Source organism: Leucopleurus acutus (assembly GCF_964270905.1).
Source record: "Leucopleurus acutus genome assembly, chromosome: 18".
Lineage (NCBI taxonomy): Eukaryota > Metazoa > Chordata > Mammalia > Artiodactyla > Delphinidae > Leucopleurus > Leucopleurus acutus.
Genome location: NC_139160.1, coordinates 32,662,244 through 32,676,245, shown reverse-complemented (window position 1 = coordinate 32,676,245; position 14,002 = coordinate 32,662,244). Strand labels below are relative to the sequence as shown.

Below are 14,002 nucleotides of genomic sequence, written 5' to 3'. Positions count from 1 at the left end.
GAACTTGATTGGAGAATGTACATCAAAGGTCCCCAAGAAAAATCAAATGCAGTAAGATAATTGGAAGGTGGATAGAAGATCAAATTCAATTCTGTAACAAATTACTAATGGCTTATTGTGTGCAGAATAGCATGTTAGTTGAATGTGCATGGGAGATAATTTCTGATATTTGGTAAAAAAAAAAACTGCAGAGAAAGTGAAGGTGATTTCAAAATATTCTCCAACAAAAATGACTTTTATTAATGAAGTAATGACATTTATGTTTATCCCTTAATTAGGTTGTTTACATATTCCTTTGACATATTCACTACCTTACCAATATCACTCATAGAGATTATTTTCTAGGTTTACATTTCTGAATTCCAGACGTACATTGTTCTTTACTAGTATTGCCTTACTGAAAGAGTTTTTGCATGAATTTTCAGCTACATTATAAATGAGCTCATAATTTAGGGTGGTGGAAGTGAGAAAACACTTAATGACATTATGTTTTTTAAAAACATTATACACAATAGCTGGTGTTAATTTAAGCCATGTTTTTATTAAAACAACATCAAGATAACATTAAATAAGAGTAAAAAAGGGACAGAGTGCGTCATCTCAGTTTTTAAATGTGATAGCTAGAAACGTGTGTGCAATTTATGTACCTCAAGTGTAAATGTGGTTATTATAGCTAAAATATTAGGGAATGGGAGATTATTTCATTGAAAGAAGTTGAGAAAATTGAGGAAAGCATTGATAATACCTTCTTGCTTTAATTTGTATCCAAGAACACTATGTCTTGAATATTTTTACTCTATGACAATTAATGAACATTGCCTTATTTGCTAATGTTAAGCTGTAGTGAATTTTATTCAACATAATGGATGGTTTATTAGGTACCAGGTAAATAGGTCCAGGGCAGTAGGTCATAGTATACAGGGAAGGAAGTCTCAAGTAGCTGGAGGCATCGTCACATACGTGGTGAGAAGGGGTTGGAGAGGAAAACTGTGCAAAAAGTCATTGAGAAGAAATAGTCCTAGGTGGTGGTTCGGATCGAGGACTGTATTCATTAGAATATTACCCACCCTCTCTATCACTCTCTCTATCACTGTAGTTTGGTTTTGTTTGTAAAATCTTCTGGATATTTCTTTCACGTTTGTTGGCTTGAGTTTTAAGGGATGTATTTTAGCTTATTACTAACACAGGTGGATTGAACTTAATTGTACTAACACATGAAGCCTATTTGGGGATTTTAATTAAATTTAAATTTTGGACAAAATTTGTTATACTGAAGTTTTCTAGCTTTCTTTTGAGTAAGGAACATTCAGCTGATATTGTTTATAATTCACAGTATCACAAACATTCTAAAAACAGTGAACTGTATGTTTTTAAGAACCTTCCAGATAATTTTTTAGAAAATATATCTTTTGGTTTGTATTAATAAAATGAATTAATGGTAGCTCTTTCAGTATGGTACAGTGATAGGTTGATGATCTCTGCTGAGGACTGCTTTTAAGTACATATCACTTCATTTTAATATTCTATTTCTTACTGCCTACTAATTAAGTCAAGATTCTGACTTTTGCAAGAAAATGATCTTTAAAGCACACTGTATTTATAGCTAAAAGATCATAAAAAAATGTAATGTGTTAAAATCATTAGAAGGAAAGTGGCAGTTGTATTTACTCTCACTCACATGTTAAATCTATATGTCAACTGTTGAAACTATACAGTTGTATATTATTGAAGTAGAAATCAAGCTACTGAAATGTTTTGATGTAAAGTTACACTAATAGAGTGTACATTTATTCTTTTTCTTGGTTCTAGGCAACAGTACTTCAAATTAATTGATGAGTGTGTATCCCAGATTGTACTGCATAGAGATGGGATGGATCCAGACTTCACATATCGAAAAAGACTAGACTTAGATTTAAGTCAGTTTGTTGGTGAGTGTTTCTCTGTTATTTAAATGAAAATACCTTATGTCCCTTACCCATGGGTTAGTGCTAGAGTGTTGTTTCTCACAGTGTGGGCTGTAGACTCCAGAGGGTCCTGGATACCTTTTCAGGAGGTCCTAATAGTCAAAACTATTTTCATAACAATACTGAGACAGTTATTTGGCATTTTTACTCTATTGGTATTTTCAGAGCAATATTGGGAAAACTGCTGGTACTTTGTTGTGAATCAAGGCAGTGGCACCAAACAGTATTAGTAGCCATGGGATTCTTTATTCTCAGTAAAGCAAAAGAAATGAAACAAAAAAAGTGCCATTTTTTATTTAAGAATGTCCTTGATAAAGAACTAAAAAAAGTTAATTTTATTAAATATCTACCTTTGCACACACATCATTTCAATATTCTGTGTGAATATATTCAATATTCAATATATTGTGTGTGTGAATCACTTGTGCTGCAAACCAGAGTCCAATTGGAAATACTTGTGTAATCGTCTGAGCTGCCAGCTGAAATGCGTGCTTTTTTTTTTTAACTTTGAAAAAAGGATCGTCATACAAATTGTGGCTACTCAGATGTGAGTGTTTGGCACACACTTTCCTAAAAATGAAATAAAATGTGTCTGTAACTTCAATGAAAATGATAGAATATGTTACCAATGATAAAATTGGAATATTCAAGTAAATATTTGAGTTTTGGAAAACTTGTACTTGCTACCATCATCTTGGCAGCTTTGCAGTCCTAAATTTTTTTCTGATGAGATCAGTGGTGGTATTACCCTATCTGTTTATTTTGATATTGTATGATGAGATGTGTCACCATTTGGAGGATCTGCATGACTCTGCAAACCACTCTTTCCCAAATGACCAGGGCTTGATGTGTCTAAATGATTTAAAAGTAACAGTACAAAATGGTCATTGACATCATACCCGATTCCACATTGTAACTAATGTTTAAGAAGTTACCATATGTCAAATCTTGGTTTAGCATTAAAAAGGAATATCTATTATTTGCATGAAGTTGTTTTTTCTTCATATAATATTTGAGTTCAGGAAGAAGTGTGGAATGTATAGAATGAGAAAGGAGTAGATAATACTAGTGAGAGTGATAAAGTGAATACTTGTTTCTCTCTGCAGGCGAGAAGAAATTAGGAGTTCTTGGGGGTGGGAGGGACATAGAAATGAAGAAAAATATGCTCTAAATATGTAGCAAACTAAAATGTGGAATGATTCTGAATAGTGTCTGAAGAGAAAACTTTTTCTACCTGGACATTAAGAATATTTTTTCTTGAGTAGGTGAGAGGTTTTGACATTGAATTCTTGAGAAGGAAATACTATATAATCTTTGAATACTTCTTGGCTATATAAGTGAAACATGTTAACATAGTTATAATAAGTCCATTGTGTTTATTTATTGTAAATGTTTAGAATAAACTTATAGACACAATGCAGAAGACTTAAGTACAGAAGAGAGTGTCCCTGTATTTACACGCTTAGGTGAGAGAGGACAGTAGGGGAGACAGATATTGGAAAGTATAGGGCACAGATAACTCCATATATTAAAAGAGGGATTCAAGAGATGCTGTCTGTGCAACAGGAATCAGAGGATTAAGTATTAATTTAGTGTTACAGAGCCAGCCAAATGAAAGTAAAATTATCAAAAATTGGGATTAGTTGGGAAACAGTGTTTTCTTATTTCATAGTAGGAAATTATCTATAATGTCCTAAATAGTTAAATCAGAAAGTAATGGTGTACACACTTTATTTTGAGTTAGGAAGCTAACCACCAGAGCTGTAAGAGGAAGCATTTAGGAAGTGGGACTGAGTTTTGGATGCAATGATTTGGTTGACTTCTGCTTCTTCTAACTTGTTCTGTGGTATATTTTCTTAAACCGTGTTCATTATTACTTTCATTAGAAAAAGAAAGAAGGGATACAGTACATTCATGAGACATCCATAATGAATTCATTCATAATATGAATTACTTCTCCTGCCAAGTATCCCATCATGTGGATACATATCAGAGCTTATTAGTCAATCTATTATTGGTGGACATTTAAGTTATTTGCAGTTTTTTGCTAACATAATATTTTAATGAATATTCTTGCTTAAAGGCGAAGTCCTAGAAATACATTACTGGGTGAAAGAAAATATTAATTTTAAGTTTTAGTACATATTGCATCGTTTCTCATCAGCAAAGTTCCTTAATTATACTTCCACTGTTTTTAGGAGAGTAGAGTTCCCTGTGCTATCTCCAATACTTGATATTAGGGATCATTTAATCTTTGCTTATTTCTCATTAAAACTTTTTATATTTTCATATTACTAGGGAAAATCAAGTATCTGTTCTTATGATTTAGCAATTTTTAATTTTTTTATTCCTAATTTTCTGCTCATTACTATTGCACATTTTCCTAGTTGGTATTGACTATCCTCTTCTCTTTTTTCAAAATATTTATGAATTGAGGATAGCAACCTTTTAGTATTGTATGTTACAGTTGAACTCCCTCCTCCTTTTGCCTAATACAAGGTTAGAATTGTAATTTGGTTTATCTTTCTCCTTATATTTTGTGACCTTGGTATCATGCTTAGAAAATCCTCCATTCCAACATTATATGTTTCACCATTTTGTTGATTTTATTACTGACACTATTTCTAATTTTTCTGTTTTTTTTCTTTTTAAACTTTTAAAGTAACAATGAATTTAATAAAAATTTTGTCATTGCAATTTTAGATGTTTGCATGTATCAGGTGAAACTAGAAGAGTTTGAAGAGAAAGCATCAGAACTTAACAAGAAAGTAAGTAATTTGACTAACTTTGCAAAACTATATGGGGGCTCCTGCAGCTCTGCTTCTGCCTCATGGACTCTGTGCCTTCTTCTCACTTCCTTCTTTACCTCCTTCAGGTATTTGCACAAATCCCATTCTCTGAGGAGGACTTCCTGGACCATTATATTTAAACATTTAAACTCCCCACTCCCAACTCTGACCCTCCCTGTGCTTCTTTTCTTGTTTTTCTACTGTTGTATTTATCACCATCTGATATGTTGCACAATTTAGGTATCTGTGTGTGTATATGTGAATGTCTTGTTTATTTCTCCCTCTGGAATAAACTTTATGAGGGATTTGTGTTTGCTTTATTCACTATCCTGGCACCTAGAACAATTCCTGGACTGAGAACTAAAACATATTCTTTGAATGAGTTGAATGAATAAATGATTGACAATGTATAGAGTCAGTATTTTAAGATTGGAGTATTTCTCAAGACATCATATAAATTCAGGCCCTTAAGATTGAAATTATGTCTAAAAATTTTAAGAGAAAAAGTTTAACTTGCTTTCTGTTTTGATTAAAGTTACTTCATTAGACTAAGAGGAACCACATAAACTTATCATTTTCATAGATAAAAAATATTGAATGTCAGCAGTTTCATTTGTTTCTGGCCAATAGTACTGCTGACCATCTAGCCATTCCCCACTTTTCTTTAAGGTACTGTTTTGTGCTTTTATCTCTACTTAATGGGTATCTATTGGACTTTTTCTGTTTTTAAAATTTTACTTTTAAATTTTATTATTTTTTGTTGTTGTTGGATTCTTTACATTTTAAGTAGTCATTCTGATTTGAATTCTTAGGGCTGGTTCCTCACATTCAAAGAATCATGGTAATTACTGCTACCACCACCTCAATGAACACATACAAAAGGAACATTTACACTGAGTTAGGCACTATTCCAGAGAGTCTACATTTTTGATGTGTCAGGCCCTAAATGAATCTTGAGAGAATTGTACATTTTTTATAGACTTTTAAGATAAAACATAACTTGCAAATGGTAGACACTTTCATAAGTTATTTGTAACTTATGAAGAACTTTGTAAGTATCCTGTCCAAGAAGTCCTAAGTTTCATCAAATACTTAGTGAGAGGATATTATCTCCCAGGCCTTTGGCTGTAGGCTTGGATTACAGCTGTGGATATATCACCATTGCTGCGAAGCAACTTAGTTTACAGGGGGAAACAAATTATTAGATCCTTTAAATTAAGTGTCATAAGTGTTCCAGTTGATAAATGTTTGTGTTGTATGGTGACCTTTCACCCCACTGACTCTGTATTCCAAGCTCAGTAAATACTTCAATTCATCGTGGGAAAGTAGTAGCAAACTTTCAAGTGTTTGATTTGAATGCATCCCAGATAGTTTAAATTTCCTTTTTTTAAAAACATCTTTATGGAGTATAATTGCTTTACAATGGTGTGTTAGTTTCTGCTTTATAACAAAGTGAATCAGCTATACATATACATATATCCCCATATCTCCTGCCTCTTGTGTCTCCCTCCCACCCTCCCTATCCCACCCCTCTAGGTGGTCACAAAGCACCGAGCTGATCTCCCTGTGCTATGCGGCTGCTTCCCACTAGCTATCTATTTTACATTTGGTAGTATATGTAAGTCCATGCCAATCTTTCACTTCATCCCAGCTTACCCTTCCCCCTCCCCATGTCCTCAAGTCCATTCTCTAGTAAGTCTGTGTCTTTATTCCCATCTTGCCCCTAGGTTCTTCATGACCATTATTATTTTTTTTTAGATTCCATATATATGTGTTAGCATATGGTATTTGTTTTTCTCTTTCTGACTTCACTCTGTATGACAGAATATAGGTTCATCCACCTCACTACAAATAACTCAATTTCGTTTCTTTTTATGGATGAGTAATATTCCACCGTGTATATGTGCCACATCTTCTTTATCCATTCATCTGTCGATGGACACTTAGGTTGCTTCCATGTCCTGGCTATTGTAAATAGAGCTGCAGTGAACACTCTGGTACATGACTCTTTTTGAATTATGGTTTTCTCAGGGTATATGCCCAGGAGTGGGATTGCTGGGTCACATGGTAGTTCTATTTTTAGTGTTTTAGGAATCTCCATACTGTTCTCCATAGTGGCTGTATCAATTTACATTTCCACCAACAGTGCAACAGAGTTCCCTTTTCTCCACACCACCTCCAGCATTTATTGTTTGTAGATTTTCTGATGATGGCCATTCTGACCAGTGTGAGGTGATACCTCACTGTAGTTCTGATTTGCATTTCTCTAATGATTAGTGATGTTGAGCATTCTTTCACGTGTTTGTTGGCAATCTATATATCTTTTTTGGAGAAATGTCTATTTAGGTCTTCTGACCATTTTTGGATTGGGTGGTTCATTTTTTTGATATTGAGCTCCATGAGCTGTTTGTATATTTTGGAAATTTATCCTTTGCCAGTTGCTTCATTTGCAAATATTTTCTCCCATTCTGAGGGTTGTCTTTTTGTCTTGTTTATGGTTTCCTTTGCTGTGCAAAAGCTTTTAAGTTGCATTAGGTCCCATTTGTTTATTTTTGTTTGTATTTCCATTTCTGTAGGAGGTGCATCAAAAAGGATCTTGCTGTGATTTCTGTCATAGAGTGTTCTGCCTATGTTTTCCTCTAAGAGTTTTATAGTGTTTGGCCTTACATTTAGGTCTTGAATCAATTTTGAGTTTATTTTTGTGTATGGTGTTAGGGAGTGTTCTAATTTCATTCTTTTACATGTAGCTGTCCAGTTTTCCCAGCACCACTTATTGAAGAGGCTGTCTTTTCTCCATTGTATATTCTTGCCTCCTTTATCAAAAATAAGGTGACCATATGTACGGGAGTTTATGTCTGGGCTTTCTATCCTGTTGCATTGATCTATATTTCTGTTTTTCTGCCAATACCATACTGTCTTGATTACTGTAGCTTTGAGTATAGTCTGAAGTCAGGAAGCCTGATTCCTCCAGCTCCGTTTTTCTTTCTCAAGATTGCTTTGGCTATTCGGGGACTTTTGTGTTTCCATATAAATTGTGAAATTTTTTGTTGGTAGTATCATCATTTTGACAATGTTGCTTCTTCCAATCCAAGAACATAGTATATCTCTCCATTTGTTTGTATCATCTTTAATTTCTTTCATCAGTGTCTTATAGTTTTCTGCATAGAGGTCTTTTGTCTCCTTAGGTAGGTTTATTCCTAGGTATTTTATTCTTTTTGTTGCAGTGGTAAATGGGATTGTTTCCTTAATTTCACTAACTGATTTTTCGTTGTAGGTGTATAGGAATGCCAGAGATTTTGTACATTAATTTTGTATCCTGCAACCTTACCAAATTCATTGATTAGTTCTAGTAGTTTTCTGGTGGCATCTTTAGGATTCTCTATGTATAGTATCATGTCATCTGAAACAGTGACAGTTTTACTTCTTCTTTTCCAATTCGTATTCCTTTTATTTATTTTTCTTCTCTGCTTGCTGTGGCTAGGACTTCCAAAACTATGTTAAATAAGAGTGGCGAGAGTAAACATCCTTGTCTCGTTCCTGATCTTAGTGGAAATACTTTCAGTTTTTCACAATTGAGTATGCTACTTGCGGTGGGTTTGTCATATATGGTGTTTATTATGTTGAGGTAGGTTCCCTCTGTGCCTACTTTCCGGAGAGTTTTTATCATAAATCGGTGTTGAATTTTGTCAAAAGCTTTGTCTGTATCTGTTGTGATGATCATATGGTTTTCCTCCTTCAGTTTGTTAATATGGTTTATCACATTGATTGATTTGTGTATATTGAAGAATTCTTGCATTCCTGGGATAAACGCCACTTGATCATGGTGTATGATCCTTTTAACATCCTGTTGAATTCTGTTTGCTAGTATTTTGTTGAGGATTTTTACATCTATGTTCATCAGTGATACTGGCCTGTAGTTTTCTTTCTTTGTGACATCTTTGTCTGGTTTTGGTGTCAGGGTGATGGTGGCCTAGTAGAATGAGTTTGGGAGTGTTCCTCCCTCTGCTATATTTTGGAGGAGTTTTAGAAGGATAGGTGTTAGCTCTCTAAATGCTTGATAGAATTCACCTGTGAAGCCCTCTGGTTGTGGGCTTTTGTTTGTTGGAGGATTTTTTATCACAGTCTCAATTTCAGTGCTTGTGACTGGTGTGTTTATATTTTCTATTTCTTCCTGGTTCAGTCTCGGAAGGTTGTACTTTTCTAAGAATTTGTCCATTTCTTCCAGGTTGTCCATTTTATCGGCATATAGCTGCTTGTAGTAATCTCTCATGATCCTTTGTATTTCTGCATTGTGAGTTGTTACTTCTCCTTTTTTCTTTCTAATTCTATTGACTTGAGTCTTATCCCTTTTTTTCTTGATGAGTCTGGCTAATGGTTTATCAATTTTGTTTATCTTCTTAAGGAACCAGCTTTTAGTTTTATTGATCTTTTCTATTGTTTCTTTCATTTCTTTTTCGTTTATTTCTGATCTGATCCTTATGATTTCTTTCCTTCTGCTAACTTTGAGGGTTTTTTGTTCTTCTTTCTCTAATTGCTTTAGGGGTAAGTTTAGGTTGTTTAATTGAGATAGTTCTTGTTTCTTGAGGTAGAATTGTATTGCTATAAAGTTTCCTCTCAGAACTGCTTTTGCTGCATCCCACAGGTGTTGGGTTGGCGTGTTTTCATTTTCCTTTGTTTCTAGGTATTTTTGATTTCCTTTCTGATTTCTTCAGTGATCTCTTGTTTATTATTAAGGAGTGTATTGTTTAGCCTCCATGTGTTTGTATTTTTACAGATTTTTTCCTGTAATTGATATGTAGTCTCATAGCGTTGTGATCGGAAAAGATGTTTGATGCGGTTTCAATTTTCTTAAATTTACCAAGGCTTGATTTGTGACCCAGGGTATGATCTATCCTGGAAAATGTTCCATGAGCACTTGAGAAGAATGTGCATTGTGTTGTTTTTGGATGGAATGTCCTATAAATATCAATTAAGTCCATCTTGTTTAATGTATCATATAAAGCTTGCGTTTCATTATTTAGTTTCATTTTGGATGATCTATCCATTGGTGAAAGTGGGGAAATTTTCAACTTCCCTACTATGAGTGTGTTACTGTCCATTTCTCCTTTTATGGCTGTTAGCATTTTCCTTATGTATTGAGGTGCTCTCATGTTGGGTGCATAAATATTTACAATTGTTATATCTTCTTCTTGGATTGATCCCTTAATCATTATGTAATGTCCTTCTTTGTCTTTTATAATAGTCTTTATTTTAAAGTCCGTTTGTCTGATATGAAAATTGGTACTCCAGCTTTCTTTTGATTTCCATTTGCATGGAGTATCTTTTCCATCCCCTCACTTTCAGTCTTTATGTGTCCCTAGGTCTGAAGTGGGTCTCTTTTAGACAGCATCTATACGGGTCTTGTTTTGTATCCATTCAGCCAGTCTGTGTTTTCGTTGGAGCATTTAATCCATTTACATTTAAGGTAATTATCAATATGCATGTTCCTATTACCATTTTATTAATTGAATTGGGTTTGTTATTGTAGGTCTTTTCCTTCTCTTGTGTTTCCTGCCTAGAGAAGTTCCTTTAGCATTTGTTGTGAAGCTGGTTTGGTGGTGCTGAATTCTCTTAGCCTTTGCTTATCTATAAAGGTTTTAATTTCTGCATCGAATCTGATTCAGATCTTTGCTGGGTAGAGTAATCTTGGTTTTAGGTTTTTCCCTTTCATCACTTTAAATGTGTCCTGCCACTCCCTTCTGGCTTGCAGAGTTTCTGCTGAGAGATCAGCTATTAACCTTATGGGCATTCCCTTGTGTGTTATTTGTTGTTTTTCCCTTGCTGCTTTTAATATTTGTTCTTTGTATTTAATAGTTGATAGTTTAGTATGTGTCTTGGCATGTTTCTCCTTGGATTTATCCTGTATGGGACTCTCTGTGCTTCCTGGACTATTTCCTTTCCCCTATTAGTGAAATTTTCAACTATAATCTCTTCAAATATTTTCTCAGACCCTTTCTTTTTCTTTTCTTCTTCTTGGACCCGTATAATTCGAACATTGGTCCATTTAATGTTGTCCCAGAGGTCTCTGAGGTTGTCCTCAATTCTCTTCATTCTTTTTTCTTCTTTCTGTTCTTCAGTAGTTATTTCCACTATTTCGTATTCCAGGTCACTTCTGCATTCTTCTGCCTCAGTTATTCTGCTATTGCTTCCTTCTAGAGAATTTTTAATTTCATTTATTGAGTTGTTCATCGTTGTTTGTTTGCTCTTTAGTTCTTCTTGGTCCTTGTTAAACATTTCTTGTATTTTCTCCATTCTGTTTCCAAGATTTTGGATTATCTTTACTGTCATTACTCTGAATTCTTTTTCAGGTAGAGTGCCTATTTCCTCTTCATTTGTATGGCCTGATGGATTTTTACCTTGCTCCTTCATCTGCTGTGTGTTTCTCTGTCTTCTTATTTTGCTTAATTTACTGTGTTTGGGGTCTCCTTTTCGCAGGCTGCAGGTTCGTAGTTCCCGTTGTTTTTGGTTCCTGCCCCCAGTGGCTAAGGTTGTTTCAGTGGGTTGTGTAGGCTTCCTGGTGGAGGGGACTACTGCCTGTTTTCTGGTGGATGAGGCTGGATCTTGTCTTTCTGTCTTGCAGGACTGCCTCTGGTGGTGTGTTTTGGGGTGTCTGTGACCTTATTATGATTTTAGGCAGCTTCTCTGCTAATGAGTGGGGTTGTGTTCCTGTCTTGCTAGTTGTTTGGCATAGGGTGTCCACTACTGTAGCTTGCTGGTTGTTGACTGGACCTGGGTTTTAACGTTCAGATGGAGATCTCCAGGAGAGCTTTCGCTGTTTGATATTACATGGAGACGGGAGTTCTCTGGTGGACCGATGTCCTGAACTCGGCTTTCCCATTTTAGAGGCGCAGGCCTGACACCTGGCTGGAGCACCAAGACCCTGTCATCCACACGGCTCAGAATCAAAGGGAGAAAAATAGAGAAAAATCAAATCAAATCAAATCAAATAATTTAAAAAAATGATTAAAAATAAAAAAAGTTATAAAGTAATAGAAAGAAGAAAGAAAGAAGAGAGTAACCAAACCAAAAAACAAATCCACCAATGATAACAAGCGCTAAAAGCTATACTTAAAAAAAAAAAAATGGACAGACAGAACTCTAGTAGAAATGGTAAAAGCAAAGCTATACAGACAAAATCCCACAAAGAAGCATACATATACACACTAAAAATAAGAGAAAAACGAAAAAAAAATATATATCTATATATTAGAAAAAGAAAAAAAAGGAGGAAGAGTGAAACCAAATTAATAAACAAATCTACCAATGATAATAAACTCTAAATACTAAACTAAGATAAACGTAAAACCAGGAACAAATTAGCTGCAGAAAGCAAACCCCAAGTCTACATTTGCTCCCAAAGTTCACTGCCTCAATTTTGGGATGACTCGTTGTCTATTCAGGTATTCCACAGATGCAGCCTACATCAAGTTGATTGTGAAGATATAATCTGCTGCTCCTGAGGCTGCTGGGAGAAATTTCCCTTTCTGTTCGTTGTTTGCACAGCTCCTGGGGTTCAGTTTTGGATTAGCTCCGCCTCTGCGTGTAGGTCACCCTCTGGCGTCAGTTCTTCGCTCAGACAGGAAAGGTTAAAGTAGCAGCTGATTCGTGGGCTCTCGCTCACTCAGGCCGGGAGGAGGGAGGGGTACGGAATGCGGGCAGAGCCTGCAGCTGCAGAGGGCTGGGGATGTTGCAACAGCTTGAGGCGAGCCGTGTGTTCTCCTGGGGAAGTTGTCCCTGGATCATGGGACCCTGGCAGTGGTGGGCTGCACAGACTCCCGGGAGGGGAGGTGTGGATAGTGACCTGTGCGTGCACACAGGCTTCTTGGTGGCTGCAGCAGCAGCCTTAGCGTTTCATGCTTGTCTCTGGTGTTCGTGCTGATAGCCGTGGCTTGTGCCTATCTCTGGAGCTCGTTTAGGTGGTGCTCTGAATCCCCTCTCCTCATGCACCGAGAAACAATGTCTTGCCTCTTAGGCAGGTCCAGACCTTTTCCTGGACTCCCTCCTGGCTCACTGTGGCCCCCTAGCCCCCTTCAGGCTGTGTTCACGCAGCCAGCCCGTCCTCTCCCTGGGATCTGAGCTCCGAAGCCTGAGCCTCAGCTCCCAGCCCCCACCTGCCCCGGTGGATGAGCAGACAAGCCTTTCGGGCTGGTGAGTGCTGGTCGGTACCGATCCTCTGTGCGGGAGTATGAGCAGACAAGCCTTTCGGGCTGGTGAGTGCTGGTCGGTACCGATCCTCTGTGTGGGAGTCTCTCCACTTTGCCCTCTGCATCCCTGTTGCTGCACTCTCCTCCGTGGCTCCGAAGCTTTCCCCCCGCCACTCCCCGTCTCCACCAGTGAAGGGGCTTCGCAGTGTGTGAGAACTTTTCCTCCTTCACACCTCCCTCCCAGAGGTGCAGGTACTGTCCCTATTCTTTTGTCTCTGTTTTTTCTTTTGCCCTACCCAGGTACCTGGGGAGTTTCTTGCCTTTGGGATGTCTGAGGTCTTCTGACAGCATTCAGTAGGTGTTTTCTAGAAGTTGTTCCACATGTAGATGTATTTCTGATGTATTTGTGGGGAGGAAGGTGATCTCCAAGTCTTACTCCTCTGCCATCTTGAAGATCTCCCCTACATTTGCTTTTATAATCATTTTTATGTATACAGTATTCATATATGACTGGTGTTAAACTTGATATCTTTCTTAAGACATTGTTTTAAAATTGTATGCTTTTCATGTAAATAGAAGAAAGAACTTGTTCAAGGTTAGTTGTCTCCTTTTAGTCAGCAGTTATATGTGTTAGGTATATTCAGAAAATATTTTTTGCTCCATAGAAGATTTCTATTGCCACATCATTTTGTATGTGTCAGCAAGAATTTTTTTCTGATAGGTTTATAAGGACACATGTAAATACTTTGCTTTAGGCAGGAAGCTATCATGGTTGCTAGACACATTCTTTATTTTAGTGCATAAATTTGAAAAATGAAGACCAGAAATGTCAGAAAGTACATAGAGTGTATTGAGTTATCCACCTTCTTGTACAGATGCACTAATACATTTACCCTAGGGAATGAAATTAAGCAGAGCTTCAACCTTAACTGTGTTTCTTGACATTTTTGCATGTAATTTTGTAAGCATAATACTGCTCTGCTAACTCTTTTGGAGAAGAAGTCTATCATATCAGTTTTTATAAAGTATGTCTTTAATGGAGATTCATTTTATCCCCAAGGCTACT

General features: G+C 36.4%; 1 protein-coding gene across 4 annotated transcripts in view; it reads left to right on the top strand.

Annotated features, from left to right (window-relative positions):
• DIAPH3 (diaphanous related formin 3) overlaps positions 1–14,002 on the top strand; it is a gene marked incomplete at both ends in the record, with an annotated part of 563,043 nt that overhangs the window by 192,728 nt on the left and 356,313 nt on the right. For all 4 annotated transcript variants that reach the window (XM_082859704.1, XM_082859703.1, XM_082859702.1 and 1 more), the window contains 2 exons: positions 1,810–1,928; positions 4,668–4,732. In XM_082859704.1, coding sequence (XP_082715830.1) covers positions 1,810–1,928; positions 4,668–4,732 — 184 coding nt within the window. The remainder of the gene's footprint in view (positions 1–1,809; positions 1,929–4,667; positions 4,733–14,002) is intronic.